The 21614-nt window shown below is 35.6% G+C and overlaps 1 protein-coding gene across 4 annotated transcripts in view; it reads left to right on the top strand.

Annotated features, from left to right (window-relative positions):
- Positions 1-20649, top strand: part of RPS6KA6 (ribosomal protein S6 kinase A6) — a 46488-nt gene extending 25839 nt beyond the window's left edge. For 3 of the 4 annotated variants that reach the window (XM_062584446.1, XM_062584449.1, XM_062584448.1), the window contains 13 exons: positions 240-310; positions 1428-1516; positions 2192-2256; positions 4121-4223; positions 5945-6069; positions 6352-6477; positions 7089-7178; positions 8162-8320; positions 8769-8930; positions 9339-9415; positions 11214-11331; positions 13259-13399; positions 14975-20649. In XM_062584446.1, the coding sequence (XP_062440430.1) occupies positions 240-310; positions 1428-1516; positions 2192-2256; positions 4121-4223; positions 5945-6069; positions 6352-6477; positions 7089-7178; positions 8162-8320; positions 8769-8930; positions 9339-9415; positions 11214-11331; positions 13259-13399; positions 14975-15100 (1452 nt within the window). In that variant the 3' untranslated portion in view covers positions 15101-20649. Of the gene's footprint in view, positions 1-239; positions 311-1427; positions 1517-2191; positions 2257-4120; positions 4224-5944; positions 6070-6351; positions 6478-7088; positions 7179-8161; positions 8321-8768; positions 8931-9338; positions 9416-11213; positions 11334-13258; positions 13400-14974 lie in introns of those variants that run through there. The other variant, XM_062584450.1, reaches the window with a different exon arrangement.
- Positions 20650-21614: the final 965 nt, after the last annotated feature.

The following is a 21614-nucleotide window of genomic DNA, read 5'->3' as shown; positions in this document are numbered from 1 at the left end:
AAAGTGGTTTTCAGGCTATAGCTGTAAAATCTGCCTATATCATCATTAAATTACTTTCGGCATTCCTGTTATCTTGTAATTTATCTATGAAAACAAAATTTCTGACTTGAACCTTCTTTGATAATCTCTTAAGAGTTCAATTCAATGTCCAGTATAGTGATATGGAGGAGTACAGTACTTAACAGCTTGAGCAATTGGGGGAAAAAGTGTTGATTTAGATTAACATTTGTTCTTTTCAGTTTGAAATGCTTACTGGTACACTACCATTTCAAGGTAAAGATCGAAATGAAACTATGAATATGATACTAAAGTAAGTATATCCTTTTTTTTTTTTTTTTTTTGGAAAGTCAGAAAAATGTAATTTTAAACATGTTTTAAGTTTGTTTTAGCTCCTTGTACTTGTGCATTAAAACTAAAACAGAGAAAAAAAAAAGCTAAAAGCTCCCCCAAATAATCATATTTGGATCTTAGATCATGGAAATATTGTTGAATATCTGCGGGAATTAAAATTGTAAGGAAAAATTGTATTTTCACTGTAGATGTATAATAAAGATAAAAATAGTGCAGTGGATTAGAAAAGCATTATTTACCACTTTCCTGCTGTTACAACATACTTATTTCGTAAGCGATAGTCATGTGTTGCTTTGTGTGTGTGTGTGTGCGTGTGTGTATATATATATAAAAATATATATGCGGAGCATACTTACGTGCTCACATTTTTCGTATTAAATTACCTCAGTTACAACACAAGCTGTCTAACGAGACAAACTGGGTAAACTGGTGATTAGTAAGTCAAGTTGTTTGCCAAACAGGTAGTGATCTTTATGCTTAGCTAAAAAAGCTTTATTTAGACCATGTGCAGAGCCCTGGGCCTTTTGAGAGGGTGGTATCTGAGAAAGGTAAGAAAGAAGCTCTGTTCTTAACAACAAAAGGCAGTTTGAACTTGCCTAGAATGTGAGTTTATGGAGATATTACCTGTGAAAGTTGATGTAACATTCAGTTTTGCATGTAAATTCCTGACCTTAGTGTATTTTTTTCCACAAAATAAATTTGGTAAAGTTCACCAGCACCAGCTTTATAATGGCTTAAAGAACTACTTATTGAGGCATTTTCTTCAGGAGGAGCTTAAGGGACTAATAAAAATAGAAAGATTTGGGGATGTAGTGAGTGTCCTTTGAACTTGATGGTGGTAAAAAATACTTTAATGATAACTTACTGGTGTTACGAAGACAACTTTGAAAATACATTTTTTTTTTTTAATTGGAGCATCACTCATGTATTATGTGAAACTGAACAGCTAACAAGTTAACATGTATACTGTCCAAGACTTTGGAACGGATACTTGATGGATCAGATTGTACAGTTAAGTTGACATGGACTGTTTTTAGTAAAATACATTTGTCTGACTACTTCTGTTTTTTCCATAGAGCAAAACTTGGAATGCCTCAGTTCCTTAGCCCTGAGGCACAAAGTCTTCTGAGGATGTTGTTTAAAAGGAACCCATCAAATAGATTAGGTTGGTTAATTTATTTGAATCTTTGAAATAAAAACATGTTGGCTGACTTTGTTGTTTAAAGAAAATAGCTACTGGAAACTCTCAAGCCCTGGTGTTGGTGGTCAGTAAGACATTTTCTATATCATTTGTTGTTAGCTTGTATCATGACTTTCTTGGTTTGGATGAAGAGTGATTACTTTCCTGGGCCAGTGGCAGAGTCCTGCAGTCTTACTCAAGCTTCAGCAGCTGAAAATCTTCTCTGAAATGGTTTTAAAATGCATTCCTGTTGTTTTGTAAACTGCTTAGTTCTTTGGAAATTGGCATTCATTGAACTTCCTTCCACTCAATTTGAGTGTACTACATGCACTTAATATGTTTTAATTAAAACATTTATCATAACAGCTCAGTTGAAAACTGAGGCCATTTGTCTTTCTGCTGAGAGATGTTGCTTTGACAGTGTCAGAGCAAAACATTCTGAGACTCTATGAGCTTCTTGCACTTTGATTTGCCCCTCTGGTGAGGTGTATGCTGAAGTATTGTGCATCCTTGGAATAGTTCTGTATTTATGCTTAGCATGAATAACTGTGTCTGTGAAATTGTTTTTTGGTTTTTTTGATGAAAAAGCTGCTTTTTAGTGCAATCATGTGCAGAGACTGTAGCTAGAAGTGTTTTAAATTCAGTATTTTCTTTGTTCAGGAGCTGGTTCAGATGGAGTTGAAGAAATCAAGAGACATCCTTTTTTTTCTACTGTTGACTGGAATGTAAGTACAGAATGATCTGAATGATAAAACTGTTTTATATCATATAGGCATTTCTATCTGAATAGAGCACGATAAACCCTGTAACACTGCTGTTATGTTCCATCTTGTACTATAATGTTTGGCTTTTTGGGCTGTAGTGTTTGTGATATAGGGAGTATTAAAACAATCAAAAATTGTACGTTTACTTTTTAAATAACCAGAGTTGCAACATTGTCTGTTAGAAACCTTGCATTTAGGAGAGGATGCTGACATTCCTGGTGTGCATTAGTGTGCAAGAAACAGATTTTCTGGAATAAGTGTCCATCTAGTATGAGTATGCCTTATGCTGCTGTGCAGGGCATGAAAATTCACTGTGACTATAATTCTCTTGGACTTCTCTGTTGCAGGCCATAACATATTCCTATCTCATCAGTCATACTCTATTCACAGTTAAGTATTGACTCTGGTGTCCTAAGATGATCAGGAGTCTGTTTTAAGTCTATGCTTGCTTGTTTAAATTTTTAACAAGCATCTTGATGCTTTTCCTCTGTGGTTCTCCAAGCTTTTGAGATTTGTTGCTGAAACATACAAAAAACCAAGATACCCTATATCAATTCCCTTCTGAAAGCCTTCATTTGCTATAGTGCCCTCAAAAAAAAAAAAAAAAAAGTAGAATGTTGCTGTACTGACACAACTGCCTACAGTGCTAACCAATATTGTGCTTAACTTTCTTTTAACCGTGTTGTTTTTCTCCTCCTCTATTTCTTGTATTGATTTCTGAGAAGGAAGATTTCTAACTGTCTTTATACAGCATTTACCATAAATTCCTCATTAGTGGGTTAAGTAATAGGAAAATTGTACTGTTTTATTTGGATACTTTTAGTAAAAGACAACTGTTTTAATATGGTTGAAGATTATTTACTGATCTTAGGGGGCTAAATTAGAAATCAATATTAGCAAGAAAATTTAAAGGCTTTACGTAACATTGACTTTATTTTCCTGTGTTTGACAGGGCTTTGTATTTAATTAGCTATGGTCGTGTGAACGGTTGCTCCCATTTTTATCTTATTATTTCTTTGGGATGAATTAATGTCCCTCCTCTTTGATTTTTAGGATTGAGATGTTGCTTGTTCTTGTGCAGGGAGATTAAATAAAAAAAAACAGTAAGAAAGAGGTCATGGTGAGAGAAATACTAAGAAAATGTTCTCAAAACATCCTGAACTTTACAGAGGGCTTTCATGATGCTGTTTGACATGAGATTTTCTCTTCCTGAATTATAAATGAGACTTGTATTGCTGTATCTCTTGGGCAAAACATTCTTTTAAAGTACATTGGGTAAAGGAAAAGAAAAGGAGGAGCAATTGTTCATCCTCCCCCCTCCTTCTCCCAAACTCTGAGTGGACTTGGAAAACACTAGAATAGTCTTGAGACTTGGTTGGGTAAGTCCCTCACAACAGAAAGGTAAAGACTGTTTCAGTGACCCAGGTCTGAAATGATGATGGAAGGTAAAGTGCACAATAGGTGTTCCATCTTTTCTGTAATAAGACCAAGCTGGTGGGGGCTGTGATAAACAGCAACCTGTTACAGTAGTTTAAAAAGTAGAGATCTAGTGGATCATGCAGATTCAGAAGAAAAAGAAAACAAAGTGCCATCTGTTGTGTTTGACTTGCTTGATAACCTCTCCTTAGCGTTTCAAATCAAAGGTACGTAAAAATAAGTCCTTTTTTACAGACCTGTTTTCTCTACTCACTGTATATTAAAATAGTTTTCTGACATAGTAAATAATGTAACAATGACATTTCAGTTGCCTTTAGCTTGACAAAGTTAAAGTGCTTGTGCAAGTTTTGTTCACTCTTCATTATATGATTTTGTCGTCCTACTTCAGAAACTATTCAGAAGAGAAATTCAACCTCCATTTAAACCTGCTTCTGGAAAACCAGAAGATACTTTTTGTTTCGATCCAGAATTCACAGCAAAAACACCAAAAGGTAATTGTACATATTCTGGTTATGAATTGATGAGATTCATGGATAGAGGGGATAGATTAATATTACTTGGTAAGTGTGAATTGAAACGGAAAATTAGAGTGGTTGATATTTGAATTTTATGTAAAATAAAAAATGAAACTCAAGACCTTCTTAGTGGTTACTATGACAGTTATCACAATATACAGTTTATTTTTTTCTCCTTTTTTTTAATTATGGCTTCCCTATGTGCAATGGGAATGGAAGCAGAGAACAAGTCCAGTTCTGCTATAAAGAGAAGAGGGTTTAATCTTAATTTTGTCTTAATGTGTCCAGACTTCCTTTTTCTTTTATTGTCAATACCTAGTAGAATCTCTTAAATGGGAATCTCAAGTATTAACTTCCCTTTTGTCTCTACGAGGAAAAAGCCACTGACACAATTTGAAGAAGAAAGACCTTGCAACAGCTTTCCAGTACTTTGCAGTTCCTATTGTCTTTGTTTTCTAATGGAATGGGATATCCTGCTAAATTTCTGTTGACAAAAGAAAAAGTAGTAAAAGAAAAGAGGAAAACTTACAGCTGAAACATAGCTTCCTAGTTATGGTCTAAAGATAGACGTGCGCTAATAGATTTTTAATGCCGTGCTGTATATAAAAAAAATCTAATACTAAAAGTAAACTAAGTTTGATTGTTACAATGATTATTATTCAAGATCACTATTCCTCTGAAAATGACTTGCTCTAAATAACTTTCTTGAGCCTATTCATTATTATTATTAAAATTAAATCTTAAATTACCATTATAATAGATATTTTTTCATTGAGCTCTTTTTCCACCCACTAGCCCATTTGACTTTACCCTTGAGAAAAGGCACTGGATATAGATGTAAAAGTAGAGAAGTGTGGGGAAATATAATGGTAACCTGTGCTGGTCCGGTCAGTTGACCTACTGAGTCAGTTTCAAAGGCGCTTCAAAATTTTGAAATTTATCTTTGAAATATCCTTTTTAGGCGTTAAACTTTACTATGCTGTGAAAATATCCCAATAATTAAACTAGGAACCAAGAGATGCTAAGCAATAGATATCAACACTTGTGTGTTCACTTCAGGTTTTCTTTTGTGAATGTTAGTTTTAAATGATGGATAGAGCAGTAAAGATAAGTGTTGCAATTTTTTGGAGAATGTTTACAATTCACATTCTAATAGAATACACCAAATTATCAAGTGTGTTTATTTACATTCTGAAATTTCAAGCAGTAAATTCAGAGGTGTATGTAAGATAATCTGGGAAAAAATTGGTTCTATTTTTTCAGCAATATTATTTGAAAATTCCTATATTATCTCACTTCCTACATATCTGCACATTACATCAATGAATTTGAAATTTCTAGCGCTCTTTGTTATGCTATTCTTGAACATTAGACTGTGATCTTCAGTTCTTTCTCATAAAAGGTGCTTGTGCTTTAATAAACGTGTTCCTCAATGTATATTCATACACTAGGTTCTACAGTGTTTTGAAGTCTTAAATGAAATGCAGGAATACTTTTATCTTGTGTGCAATATTCAAATTAGAGAAGCTAGAAAGGTGACTGAACAGAAATTCTGTTCAACATCTCGTTTTTGTTTGCCTACCTTCCCTCAAAATACTTAATTGAATGTAACTTTTGTGAACATTAAAAAACAAAAATAAAAACCAACTTTGCTGGGATACAAATGTGTCGTGCTAATCAAATGTGTATGTAATTAGATTCTCCAGGAGTCCCACCCAGTGCAAATGCACATCAGCTCTTCAAAGGATTTAGTTTTGTTGCAACTACTACTGTAGAAGATCATAAAATCTCACCACTCACCAATATACTGCCAATAGTACAGGTAAAACATTTTTAAGTAAACCTTTTTTTGAAATGCCAAAATCTTACTAATATTTAGTGTTTACTGTCTGGTTTAGAAGACTATTATAAAATGTGTTGTTAAAATAATTTCACAGGATATTTTTATTCCAGGTGGTTTTTTTAAAAAAATTTTCTATTTTTCTCTAGGCAGAATTCAAAAGAAAAAGCATGGGCAAGCAGAAGCTTTTGCTGCTGGAAATAGTACTATGGCAAAGAGCATTTTGTTGCTTTAGTTGACAGCTTGTGTGTTTGTTTCTTAAAGCAGCTTCATGGAAGCAGTGCACAGTTTACTGATGTGTATGAACTGAAGGAAGATATTGGTGTTGGTTCCTACTCTGTTTGCAAGCGATGTATACACATAGCTACAAATATGGAGTTCGCTGTAAAGGTACTTTGAAAAAAATTAATCCACTGCATAATAATTTCAGAAGTGTCAAAATGAAATTCATTTCAAATGCACTAATTTTCAGTTATTGTAGCTGCTCATGTGCTGTGAGAAATGAAAAACATTGTTTTCCTCATTCGCTGAAGTTGTGTATCGTCTTCCTTAGTTTTTTGTGGTTGCAGTTCTGTCACTGTGTGTCTACTGTATGAGGTATTTTGGCTTTGAATTTATAAGCTGAAGTGTTTGCCAGCACAAAGTAGAGAACAATGATGAATACCTCTGAAATTAAAAAAAAAAAAAGAGAGAGAGAGATCTATGAGGGTGGAGCTGGGCTACAGGGAAGCAGACACTTCAGACAGTCCAGTGAATTTTATTGTCCTTTGCATCATTAACGCAGTCTGTGCTGCTCCAGGCTTAACTGACAGTAACAATAAAGAATTGAATAAGACAGTAGGAGGTGAAATTGGTAGCTGAATTAGTCATGACTGGTAAGAAGCAATGAACTTTGAAAATCTTGATTCTCCTGCTGAAGTGAGAATATAAATAAAAAATGAGTTTTCTTCATGAAATATCCTTTGCTTAACCAAGCTTTTTCCTGTTACTGTATTTTACAGATAATTGATAAAAGTAAGAGGGATCCCTCAGAAGAAATAGAGATTTTGATGCGTTATGGACAACATCCAAATATTATTACTTTAAAAGATGTACGTACCTCTCTTTTTCTCCACTACCTCTTATTATACAGTAGTCAATCTATATGTAGATGTATAGTGATGTATTGGAGTTGCAAGTTTCTTTTTCTCAGCAAAATGAATTGGGAGAACACTACACATAGTAGCATATTGAGTATTTCAAAGTATACCATTATATTGATATTAATCTTTTCCAAATATTGTTTTAATCTTCCTAAGCTTCTCTGCTGCAACCCTCCCCATAGCCCCACACTCCAAAAAAGGAAGAAAAAAGAAACTTAAACATAATTTTGCCTTATGTTTAAATCATACTACAGAAGGCTTTCAGAGGGGGACCAGTGAAGGAAAATTGTGATTGACTACTTTTCTAAGCCTGTTGTGCTCTTGTAGTTCTTCTGTCACTTAGGGGTTTGAAATTCAGGTCTTGTTTATTATGCTCATTCTGAAGGTTTTGTAAGCATCTGGAAAAGCAGCAGAATATTACTGAACAAAGTTTAATAAACTTGAGGAAGTGAGAAATGATGTAATTTTTAGAGATTGTCATATTTCTTCTTTCAAATGCTACTAGCTGATGTACTGATAATCTGATGCTGAACAAGCAGTTGCATATTGTTATGTATATGCAAAATGCCAGAAGCTAAAAATAGCGTATGGAGGGGAAGAGGCATAAGGTGTAATAGAGCTAGTATCGTCTTTCAACAGAAATTCCTAGATTGCAGAAATTTAATTCTGACTCAATGATTTAGTAATCTATTATCTCAGCATCTCACAGAATGACGTGTGAGCTCTTTTTATACTTTATGCTTTGAGACTCTTCAATTGCAGAATTAATTTGACAGTACTTGGTGTTTGTGATTTATATTCATGTAAGTGAATTGGTCAACAATCTAGTCTGTAGCTTTCATGCTTTTCAGGATGTGTAATTATAGGGGATTCTTATGAATATATCCAGTGTGTGTGTGTGTATATATATGCATGTACTTAAATTTCTTCAGGTGTATGATGATGGTAGATTCATATACCTTGTCACGGAATTGATGAAAGGAGGAGAGCTGCTCGATCGAATTCTCAGGCAGAAGTTTTTCTCAGAACGAGAAGCTAGTGCTGTGTTATATACTATAACTAAGACTGTGGACTATCTGCACTGCCAAGGAGTGAGTGTTTTCTTTTATGACCTAATTGAACTCACAGTTCTTATAATTACCAAATGCTTTTTATTATGTACTTTGATTGGCTTATTTAAGGCAGATTATTTCTGAGTATTTTATAACACAGGTGAATGATACAAACAGCCCATCCTGTTATTCTGGCAGTCATTTGAACTCTACTTTTACAGTTTATGAAACAGCAGATACTTGTTCTCTTCTGCTTATTTGGACATTGCTTATGTTAGTTCCAGACGCATTATAAGTCAGTAGGCTTTTTTTAATGAGATTGCTTAAAGTATAATTCCTGTGTTACTTGAAAGAACAAGTGATGTAATTGTGTAGAATTGTTAATAAAGTATAGTAAACTAGAGAATAGTTTTTATGAATTGTAAAATCTGCATAAACATGTACAAGCAACACTGAAATGACAGAAGTTACAATTCTTTGTTTAAAGGTAGTGCATCGGGACCTTAAACCTAGTAATATTTTATATACGGATGATTCAAATAATGCTGATTCTATCAGGATTTGCGATTTTGGATTTGCAAAACAACTTCGAGGAGAAAATGGACTACTTCTGACTCCTTGCTACACTGCAAACTTTGTGGCACCAGAGGTATCTTAAGCTGCCATCCATTTTCTTTGTTCTGTTTTTGATACATCAAGTAATTAAACTTTGTAGCACTTAAAAAAAAAAAAAAAAAAAAAAAAAAAAAAAAAAAACCTGCTAGTTTTCCTTAAATACTTTAAAAACACTGATGCATGTATTTATAATAAACCTACTTTAAGAATAGCAAAATTTACCCTAAAAAATAAGATGCAAGCCTACTAAGAAACCTAAGGTCATGATTTGGGAACCTGAAATACTGTCAATAGTTACTGTAACCCATATATTAAGCAACAAATGATCAAACCTCTGAAATTATCCTGACATTGAGGTATCCTTCCTTAAATTGTGTGTGTAGAGGTAGGAGTGTTTTTATATATAGATAGAGGATAACTTCAACAGCTCTTTGTTTTATAGGTTCTCATGCGACAAGGATATGATGCTGCTTGTGACATATGGAGCTTGGGTGTTCTTCTTTACACAATGTTGGCAGGGTGAGAAATATTTCTTAAATTTTTTTCATGTGTTTATGTAAAATTCCAGCATGCTGTGTGAATCCATGCATTTATTAAAATTATAAGATACTGAGTCATTGATTTGGATGTGGAATGACAGATGCTGAAGAGGAAGAGGAACTTTTTAATTTATAAGTGTAGGCATATATTAGGCTTAGCTAGCATGTAAGTTCAAGGCATCTCTCTTCTATAATACGTGACCAGGGGATGCCAAAGCCTCTCCCTAAGTGTAGGGAAGAAAATATGCGGTGGCTTTTTTCTTTCTCGTTCTGTCTTTTGTCCTCCCCATCCCAGATCCCATGTTGTCCACCTTCCTGTATCTCTCTTCATGGGCTTGACCTACAGCCCTCTTACAAGAACCACTGTCTGTGATCTCTAAACACTTAGTCCTTGGTTATCCACTTAAGCTCTACTAAACTCTCGCTAATTACTGTAAGACACTTAAATAATTTATACCTTTATCAATCTGCCACTAAGTTCTGTTCTATACAACAGAAAAATTACCAGACCTTTTGTCTTATAGATAAATACAATTCACTTGAAACTGTTCTTCCTGATTGTATTGTACTTTTCCATGTAAAATCACTACCACCATTATAGTTTTGCCATGAAAATTCAGTTTTCTGCATGACTCAGTTCCAAACATGCAGATGTTAAGAGGCATACTGAAGCAGTATACTGCCTGCACACTTGAGGAACCCTGACTGAACAAAAGGTATGACAGATCAAAAGTATGGCAGAGAGATGGTCCAGCATGTATTCAGATCTTTCCTTTTTGTTCTCTGTTAAGTTCATCTGCTGAAGTACTAGAATTAAACTAGTTGAGATTAGCAAAGGTTTAGGAACTATGATTGTTCTTTGTTCTATGCAGAGCTTTCAAAGTACTTGCACACAATGTACTGAGCTTTATTATTGCTGTCACACTAATTTGAAATCTGAAGGGTCTTATAATGTAACTAGTGTGAGTAAGGTTTGGTGGGATTTTTTTGCCTTCTTTTTTAATAGTTAATTTGAACTTGGTACTAGCCTATGACCACAGGAGATACCAAGACATCATAATACTTTCAACATTGCTAAAATGTATATTTAAGTCATTAAGATAGGTTTTCAGTTTTGCCAATTTAATTCTTTTGTTGTCTTCACAGAAGGATTTGTAGAAAATCACCTGAATTTACAGGAAATTCTTTAAATTATTAAAAGCCTCCCAAACCAACAGCATTGTGGTTTATACCTCCCGAACTCAATTAGTTAAAAACAAACCAGAATATTTTCTTGTAGTTTTTCCCAAATGAGACTGATGCATGTGCATGTCTATTGTGCTCATTCTCTCTAATTAAATGCACATGCATGTGTGTAACCTCAAATGCTGAATTGCTCTGACTTTACTAGGTCATCTTGTTAGAGTACTGTCCTAGGTTTGTATTGCTTTATATACCCTGGCAATCTAGTGTTAACTTTTGTTTATATATCACTTCCATTTGTTTGATGGTCTTTGCTAGTTAGAATGCATTATTATAATAGTATTAACTTAAAACATCTTTTTAGTTTGCCTCCAAGTTTATTCTATCTGAATAACCACAATTATGGAGAAAAAATAAAGTTTAAAAGATGAAAAGCTGATGATAGAAGTATTTATAAGTACGTAGTGGCTTTTTGTCAGCAATAAGATATCTAGGCAGAATGATTTGTGAGATTTTTACCTACTTGTTTTTGTTCTTTATAATGTGAATTTTGTTTCTCTCTCTTTCTCTCTCGGTTTTCTCTTCTCTTTTAACAGCTATACTCCGTTTGCCAATGGTCCTAATGATACTCCTGAGGAGATACTGGTACGGATAGGCAGTGGAAAATTCTCTTTAAGTGGAGGCAACTGGGATACTGTTTCAGATGCAGCAAAGGTGTAAATGTATTTTTTTTCCTTGTATTTTCATAGAATTCAAATTAATATACACTTAACTTTATAAAATAGCCTAATCTAACACAGCCGTTTACTACTGTTATCTGCAAACCTCACTGCAGTAGAAGTAATCAAGTCCAATTTCCTGCTCAAAGCAGGGCCAGCTGTGAGATCAGACCTCATTGCTCAGGACTTTATCCGATCAGGCCTTCAGGGATGGAGACTGTACAGACTAGCTGGGCAGCCTTTTCCTGTGTTTGACTGTCCTAATGATGAGAGAGATTTTCCTAATTTCAGGCTGGAATATCTTTGCTTTAATTTGTGTCCTCTGTCTCTAGTCCTTCAACTGTGCTGACCAAAGGAAGATAACTACTTCCCTCAGTCTACTTGCTGTGCTTCAGCCCAAGATGCTATCAGCATCAGAAGGTTTCTTCCTTCTCAAGTGCAGGGCCCTGCACTTGTCCTAGTTAAACTTCATAAGGCTCCCGTTGGCCCATTCCTGCAGCCTGTCCAGGTCCCTTTGAATGACAACCCTGCCTTTGAATGTCAGCTACTGCTCCCTTGTTTGGTGTCGTCTGCAAACTTGATGAGTGCACTCTGCCTCTTCCTGGTCAATGATAAAGATTTTAAATAGGACAAGTCCCAACATAGGCCTTTTTGTTCATTAGGGGTTTATTATTCATTGCTTTTTTTTTTTTTTTAAACTGCAAAGCCAGGTGTTTTGGGGTTCCTGACAAATCCTGTCAGTGAATGACATATTTTTACAATTTGTTAGGACTGATAGTTAACCAGTTTTCTATTAAATACTGCGCTTTTTTTTTTTGTAGTACATTCTTTTTAAACATTTCAGCACTAAATTTAGGTGCTTTACCGTATGTCTATTTTGGTGTTACTACTTTCAGCAAATAGACAAATACTTTAATCAAATATATCTAAATATATCTAGATTTTTTTTTTGCCACAAATTTTGATCACCCTGGTTATGCTGTTATCCTTTTGTTTAAAGATTGTACCGCACATCAATTACTGTGTGTTTTCTGGGTTTGATGTTGGCCTGGTTTGCAGGTATCTTAGTCACTGACTCTAGCTTTATAAATATGTTGTCATTAATAGTAAATCTTTTCCTGATCCTCTGCAACTGTTGATATTTGCTCATTTCAGTGAGTGATTCTGAATACTCATTGACTGATTCTGTCTTGGCACAAATAATTCATTTCTATTTATCTATGAAAGCTTAACTTTTACATAATAGAACGGGGATATTCTGTCAGCTTGTTCACTTTTTGTTTTCCTTCAAGCTATTTCTGTTTTTATTCTGTGCCCTTCCCATACATCTCTCCTGTTGGCCAATATTGAAATTAATAGCTTACTACTAATGCTTCTAAGTAGGCAACAACAAGTATTAATTTCTGTTTGTTTTTATTGTTCATTTACCTTCTTGAAGGAAAAAATCTTCAATAGTGTATCGCTATGTGAATTAGATTTGCACTATATAGTCCTACAACAGCAAGTGTGCAGCAGGAATGAGGAGGACTATTTGCAAGTAATAACTTTCTTCCATAAAATATTTCTACTGAATTTTAATGATCAGGATTTCTAACCTAGTATCAGGCTAGATGGTATCAATTTTTTAAAGATGGTATCCATTATAAACAAACAGAAATATGAAGCACAAACAACAGTAAGCCTCTTCACAATAAAGGCCTGCTCTGTTAAACCGCTTGAATAGTACGACACATTGTTTTCAGACTTCTGCAGTGTCAAGGCACAGAATGATCCACTTTATCTGTTGATTTTGTATGTGTGTTTGCATTGTGTTAAAGCCTGCCCCAAAGGCTATTTTTTCATTATTGACCGTAATCAATGTTTTAAAACCCAAGGTAAGATTATTTTAACTGAATAATTTGTATATTTTCACTTTTATCTAGGACTTGTTATCCCATATGCTTCATGTAGATCCCCATCAGAGGTATACAGCAGAGCAAGTATTAAAACATTCATGGATAGCCTGTAGGGATCAGTTGCCGCATTATCAGCTAAACAGGCAAGATGCACCACATCTAGTAAAGGTAAAACAACCCAGTTTTTTCCCCCACACCCTCCTCTTGCTACTTAAGAATTTAATTTCCAGTTGAGGAAAGATGCCCTCTCTGCCCTCTCCCACCCTCTGGTAATTAACATTGCCAAATTACCGTTCTGATTTCAGTTGGGTGTAATACTGTTCTTAGCTTTCTGCCTGAAGTTGTAAATGCGGATTAGTGAGGAAGGAAGATGTTACAAAGAACACTTACATAGCACTAGGTAATTTCTGTTAAGGGATGCATCTATTTTCATGTAATTACTTTGTCTGAAGTTGTTCTTTATGTAGTTGCATTGATGCTAGAGGATTAATAGACTGATGTTCACTTCCTTATAATGCAGAGGAAACTCTTATAAACTGAGTAGAAATAAATATGAAGTAGGCCTGCTTAACTGATAAACTATTTCCTTGCTTAAAGAAGTTTCTTTTGCCTTAACTTTGTGGGATTGGAGTCTTGCTAGGTGGTGAAGAAAAGTACAAGTAGTATGGATAGTAGCTGTTCTTCTTGAAGTTCCTCCAGCTTATTTATCCTCAAGATCTTTGTTGCTATCTAATGCCAGAATAACCAACTGGTGCTGCCAAAAATTCTTCTGTGTGACTTAAAAAGACTGTTGCATTCTCTTGGGTGCAGCCATGGTCAGAGTGATCAGTGCGTTTGCAGTCTCTATATTCAGTATTGTGACTAATAAGAATTAAGTTTAATCACAGCTCAAATGTAGGCTGTTTTTCATTAATCCCTCAGTAAATTTAATTAAATTTGTTTCTATTGTAGTCAGTCCTTCCTGGGATTGGTCCTTCCAGTCACAGACAGTGGATAGGGAGATAACTCAACATGCAGTGAATGGGGTCACGTTTGAAGCTACACGCAGAACTCATTTCTTGAAATTAGTTTTCTGTTCACTTATACATACATACTCATTTGGGTTACATAAGCTGATTTATTGGTGACAGATTTTTTCCTCCTGCGTGAAAGGGAAAAGATTTCACTGTTTTTTCTGTTTTCAAAGATTAAAGTAGCTCAGGCAGGAGAACTTGATAAAGTTACCTGAAACTGAGAGTTCTGCAGGTCTCCAGGTGTTCTTATTCAAGAAATCATTTGGGATTTGAGTCTAGTGACTGTCTGGTATCATGTTTTTGTCACAGTGAATTCTTCAGTTTTGTTGGATTCAAAAACAAGGACCTGTGATAGCTAGTATGATTTCTGACATGTTCGTAAGTCAGGACCTGAATATGCAGTTAAGTGGCTGATTTTCATAAATTGATGCTAATATTGTTTAAAGATACTAATTTTCACCTGTGTTAAGTTTATTGCTACAGCTAAGGTATGTGAAAGAAATATGGAGGGAATAAAAAGGAATAGTAGACACCCATGCTTAAAAACCTGAAGGATTCAGCAGTAAATGTTTTTTTTTTTTTTTTTTCAAAACAGACCTTATAGAAAATATTTCTGACTTGTCATAAGTTTTGTGTTTTCTCTTAAAGTTCATTAAGAATGTAATATTCTGTTGCTTTATTTCCTGATAAAATGATTTTTACAGCCTGTATGTATTTTATTGTTCTCTAGGGAGCCATGGCTGCCACATATTCTGCACTGAATCACAAGACATTTCAGCCAGTGTTAGAGCCTGTTGCAGCCTCAAGTTTAGCTCAGCGACGGAGCATGAAAAAGCTAACATCAACAGACTTATAGATCCACTGGGACACCTTAGCAAACAGAAGCGAGGGAAAAATCCAATAAGTGGCTCTATTTTGCCTGACCTGTGATCAAAAGGCACCTATGGTTTCCTGCTACACTACTTGAATTCTGTAAAAGTCCTTTTTTTAAAAAGAAAAAAATCCACAGGTTCATATTGTGTTGTTTTACAGGCTGTATCTGTTAAATTAATTTAACCATCAGGTACACCATAATGAATTTCTCTACACTGTCCTTGGAGATCTGTTGCAAATATTATTTTTCATTCTGTATAGTTCTGCTGGGTTCATAAAAAAAAAAAAGGTTTAGGGGACCGTTGCCAATGACCAAGTTGTACATAAAAAAGTGTCGGTGTAAGGTTTTTTCTTTCTACCTTTAGACCCTACTGTGATAGACAAGTTCTTTATTTTGTAATTGGGCACTTAATTCATTCGACTTAATAGCAATGAACCAGGTAAATGAATTATGAAAAGCTGACCAATGTGGTGTGCCAGTGTTAAATGCATTAGTGCTAATTTGGGAGGTCTGTGTTTGCATGGTGCCAATAACTGATAAGTTTATGTGAAAATATAAACAAAAAGGATGTGTAATTTTTTGCACTTTAACCTATAAACTTAATTTAATCACTTATGACCCAGAGGAAATACTGGTTAACAAATGGTCTCATATAAGAAAATACACATTTCTAGCAGTTATCATGAATGGTACTGTGTTCTGCACTGAGCTGGAAAAAGGTGTGTGTGTGTGTGTAAATTGTCAAAATTAAGGATCTAAATAATATTGATACCACTTCAAGACAACAGTGCAACTCAGTATGTTTTGTTAATTATATTGCCTGTCCATTTGTACAATGACCCTGTTACTGCTACCTTGGCAGTCATTTCTACTGACTATATCCAATATTAATTTTGGTCGGCATGTGAGGCAAACTGACACTTTATTATAGCAAACTTGGCACATGGATTTTATTTTTTATTTATTTGATTTTTATAGAACACTGCTTCTATCAGAATCTCTAGCGGCATGTACAAATGTTACAGAACATAAATGCAAAATCCTATTTGCCTAACTGTAGGGGTAGCTTGGGAAAATAAATAAGACTTGCAGTATGCCCAGTTAAGGGAATTCTGACCAGAGAGATTTCACAGTTCTGGGCAAGTTGATGAAAATATCCTGTTACCAGCACATACACACTCTCTCTCTCTCTCTCTCTGGTGTGTTAGGGCTTTAGCTGTTTCTAAAGGCTGTGTTAGAGAAAGCGAATCTCAGGGCCAGAATCATCTTGGGGTTTTCTGACTCAAAACCAGTGGTGACTTGCATCTGCTAGACTGGAAACTAGTACATTCAGAGATAGTGAGCTTAAAATAAAACATTTTCACAAGTTTTAGACATTACTGTACAAGTGTACTGGTATAGTAGGATGATGCACATTTAAAATATTAGGTAAGTATATTAGTGACCAACAGTTAGATTGTGAACAGTTAGAGAATCCAAGTGACCAAAAATCAAATGTAGTTCAGATTGATTTGCTGTCATTGAATTTCTGTCCTAAATCCCTTTTGTAGCCAATTATAAAAAAATCTGTGATGCTATAACTTTGCATTTTAAGACAGGAAAAAAAATAAAGCTTTCAGGAGAATTCTGGCCTAACTACCAAGAGCAGCAACACATTCGGATCTTAAAATGCAGAGGATGCTGGCTGGCTTTGCTTATACTTGTGAAGTACTTGATGGCATTGGAAGTACTATTAGATGAGCTGCTTTCTTTTATTGTGGTGAGGGAAGATGGAAATTATCTGGCCAAATAGTTAGGTATGGATATATATAGATTTGAGACTTAACATAGCAAAAATAGGTGTGCTATTTGTATCATGCAGAACATACCCCATACTAAATTTCCTGAGTGTTCAATAGGTGTTGGAAGCTTTAGGGGCCATTTTGTGCCTAATTTTGAGGTGCCTGTTTGAAATGCTTGAAAGTTTGAACACAGCTGCTACACAGCTTATTGTTCAATATGAAATCTGCCTCTTCCATAGTTGACTCATCCTTCTGCTCATCACTAGAGACCTTTGTGTGCAAGAACGTGTGTAAACCTCTTATCGGTGGCCTGTCGTAATAATTTTATTTGTAAGTTTGGAAATGCCAAAAGAATTTGAATTCTCCCCCCTCCAAAAAAAAAAAAAAGAAAAGAAAAAAAAAGTTGAAATGTTGGAAATAGAGCCCTTGGTCAATGCATGATGCAGGTTGAAACATTAGAAAAAATTGGATCGGGGCTATAGGTGATGCAAGGAGTAGAACACAACATCTTAGTGAATGAAACTTGAGTAGTCTTCAGCTTTCCCATAAAGTAACAGCTGGTCTTTAATGGCTTTATTTGTGAATCATTTAAATGTTTCCATTGGTATTTTCTTTTAGCTTGCTCAGAGGCACCGTGTTATGAGCACCTTAGAAGCATTTTGCACAAAAGCACTTGTAAGCATCTCAAGATACTTAAGTTCTTCTCGGTGTGCAAAACAGAGAGGTGGTAAGAGGAAAAATGCACAAACAGGATTGTTAGCACAGAATTCAAAACATCTTCTGTAGTTATCCCTGTTCTTTTATATCATTACTAGTCTCTGAGTGGTACTCCTGGAACAAAATTAAGGTTTTGGTGACTGCAACATTATGAGGTTTTGTCTTATCCCAAGGAAAACATATGGTCAAACATCTTTGTTTTGTGTGAAAAGACCAGTGTACCTGGTATGCCAATCTTACTGCTTAACTTTGGGGAAAAGGTTTGTTTGCTATAAGTATTTCAGCATGTCGGTCTTGGAATGTTTTGGACATACAGGAATACAGAAGAGTTCTACCATCATTTGCAGACTACTGTTGCTTTAGTGTTTAATGATCATCTCATTCATATTTCTTTCAGAATTCCATTCATATTTTTCATCTTTCTTTTCAAATGTAGATTTTGTTCAGTCAAGTAGTTATATTAAAAGTAGCATGATCTGCTCCTGAGTAATCAGTTAAGCACTTGAAACGGTATTACATTTATTTGAATGGGCTCTTTCCTGGAGCAAAAGGTTAGTATAATTTGTATCATTTTGTTATGGTTACTGCTTATCTTTATGGTTAAAGATTCCAAACTAGTTGCTATTTTATTAAAAAAAAAAATCATTCTTACATTTAAAATTACTATTATAGAGATTTGCAAAGAAAATAAGGACATGCTCCTTATTTAGAGGATTTGCCAGAGAACTAATTACTGTTTTAAACGATCTAATGTTTTGGGTATGGTCTCTACTACTAGCAGCAAAATGGCTTCTATTCTGATAAATTTTGGTAATGTCCATGGCAAAAAATTTGCTAGTTCTCAAGTTCACATAGAGCCTGATACAGCTCTCACTAGAGTGTGAAGAGATTCCCACTGACATCAACTGTGGCTGGAGCAGGCAGCTGACACTTTTGATTGTTCTACCCTGTGGATACCAATTATGTTCAGTTTTTTTCAGTAAAAAAGTAAAGAACTCTACTGTATTCCTGTATTATATTCAAAAGCTGTGCAGTGGCATCAGCAGCAGCCAACGGTGCTTAACGAAGAGTGTCTGTATCAGAGAGCGTTAGCATGGGCAGGATGATTTAAGCCACTGTTTTGTGGCTTTTGCGATTTGAATGCAGTTGCCAGTGGTTGTGTGTTTTTTACATTATGCTTAAAAGTAGTAAATTCTTTTTGACCACATCAAAAGGCTAAGGTGTAGGTGCTCTAAGCATACTGTCTGAGGCCTGTGTTGTTGTATGGCTAAAATAGTTGCTTGCTTTTAGAGAAAGCATCCAAAACTTCACCTAGGTCAGTTTTGTCAAATTAAATCTTCCATGTTTTAATTATTTTCCATAGCTTAAACTTTGTGTATTTTGAAGAAACTGATCAAAATATCAAAAAGTTAAAATTATTTCTGGCAAATTTTAACAATTGGAAATTGTTTGCAGTATACTTATACACAGGTCACTTACAGTGGCAGATTGCTACGTCTAGTACTCTTTTCTCTGTCCTCGAATATTAAAATGAAAAGTTAGGATAGCTTGCAAGGGTGGAGTTTAAATGAATTACATAATACCATAGTAATTACCCAGGTTTGTATCAATGAACTTAGGCTAAGACATCAATGCAAATACGGGGTTTTATGTATTTCAGTAGCACTTAGTTTTTCAGTCCTATCCAGAATTAAGTGTGCAAATACTTGTGCAAGGGAAAGGAGGATGGAAGGAACAGATTTTTCTTAAAGTTTTCAGAAAGTGTCTTAACCCATTAGGTAGGATAAAGTCCTTATGTAATGCCATGGGAGCGTGCTCTATTAAAAAAAAAAAAAATCCAGAACTGCTCTTTGAAAATTTATTCATAAATTTTCTTGAGTATATATTGATATCTATTGGTAACATGCATATGCCATTATTGCTAACATACCATCCTTCTGCATTAATGCCTCTTTAGTTAAGTACATTCTGAATACAGTAATGTCCTTATTTTAGTGTATTTTTTTTCCAAACACTTATGCCCCCAAATTATTTCCTTGTTAACTCTGATAAACCTGCATTTTCCTTTGGGACTGGAAGGATGAATACAAATTAAGAAAAAACCTGTGTGTAACTAAACTTGAGCTGAATGTTACTGTAACTTATTTAAGGAGAAGTCCCCTCAGAGTAATCAATTACTGGCTTCCTTGAGGTTTTTATTTCCTAAACACGAGCAAATTTTCTCATAAAAATTCTAGTTTTGAAACCTTTAGAGGATCTTTATATGCTAATTGGTTACGTCTCTTAATAATTAAGATTTGGGAAATAACTTACTAACAATAGGAGGGTTGAATAATTAACATTGAATCCTGGCTTGTTTGGGAGTGTGCGTGTGTTTGCGTGAACTGAAAAAATGCTCAAGGTGGATCTTCTTTGCAGGACAAAGTGTTCCTATTTTGTGTCTTTTGCATTAGGTTTTATGAGCAGCATTTGCTAATTAATTGCATTCTCGTAATATCCCAAGCACTTTGGCATTCTTGCACTGATACTCTGATTAGAGCTCAAACTATTCTGGCACGTGACTGGCGATAAATCTCAATATATGAAAGGGCATTAACTGAAACCAGTGTGCAATGGATTACATGCTCTCTGAGGTACTTCAAAGATGAAACTATACAAAGGGTCCCCGGTAACAGATATTGTAACTGTCATTTCTTTCTCTAAGCATATTGTGGATTTTGTATCATACTGTATTTATTTCATTAATTTTAAAAAATGTTTTCTTTAAAGCTCTGTATATATTGACATTAAAGTTTGCATTGTACTACGTTCTCTTCTTCTTGTAAGGCTGACTCTAGTAGTGCATTGTACGGTATGGTACGTTGTCCTTTGCACTGTGCTGCTAAAGATACTATTGCCTTGAATTACGACATGCCAAAGACAACCTCAAAATTGTATTTATTTTTGTTAAACTTTGTGAATAATGATAAAGGTACAGTTTTAAATAGCTGGCAGTTCCTTGAGAACTAGAATAAAAAGGTTGCAAATTCATAATATTTTATAATTAACAAACTGATCATTTGATTTGGAAATTCAACAACTTTTTTTTAAAAAAAAATTAATATAAAAACATTGAGCAGACATTCCTTAATTAGAATATACTGTGAATTGCATTATATGGTAAACCTTACCAAAAGTCTCTCAGATACATCAGAGCTGTTTATAAATTTATATTCCCAGTCAAGTGTTTCATGCCACACTTTCAATAAACCATACATTCACTGATAGGATTGATGTATTACTTCAGGGTGGGATGATCTGCCTGCTGTATGCTTTTTCAGGTATTCATGCAGCTTTGACTTACTGTCGACGAACAGATTCCCTGCCAAGGTCCAGGTACTTCTCTCAGGAATGAGAGTAAACCCGTTGGAAGCGGTGACTTGCCCAAGCGCTGGACGCGACACGCGTGCGCCGGCGTCTGCCGCGAGGCCGCCCCCGCCGGCGAGCTTCCCCGTCCCCTGCGCGAGCGGGCGCTGCAGAAGCAGGTCTTGGTATCCGGGTGCCTGAGCGTCTCAAAATACAGTTGTTAATCCCCATTATGGGACAAGAGTATGAAATGCTTGGATATACGGCTGTTTAAATAGTGGTACATGGTGTTTAGAGCGCTTCTGCGGGGTTTGTTAACTAGTATTGCTGTTCGTATTCAAAGCGGGTCTCGGGTGCCTTCTCCAGAGGCCGTATCATTCCCAACGCGTTTTCCAGGACTCTGCGAAGTGACGCCGCTCCCTCTAGTGCTCGCAGACCGTGTTTGCTCGTGCGAGGCGCTTTTAAAGCGCGCCCTGGCCTGGCCTGGCCTGGCCTGGCCTGGCCTGTCCGGCGGCCGGAGCCCCGCGGCTCCGGAGGGACCGCATCGCCGCGGAGGGGGGCGGCGAGGCCCTGGGGTGGCCGCGGCGGGAGGACGGCGCGATGCGGTTGTCCAAGCTCCGTCCGCTGTTGTCTGAATTTCTGTTCGTCTCCAG

This window comes from Rhea pennata, chromosome 11 (assembly GCF_028389875.1).
Source record: "Rhea pennata isolate bPtePen1 chromosome 11, bPtePen1.pri, whole genome shotgun sequence".
NCBI classification, from domain to species: Eukaryota; Metazoa; Chordata; class Aves; order Rheiformes; family Rheidae; genus Rhea; species Rhea pennata.
This window is presented reverse-complemented; position numbering and strand designations above follow the sequence as displayed.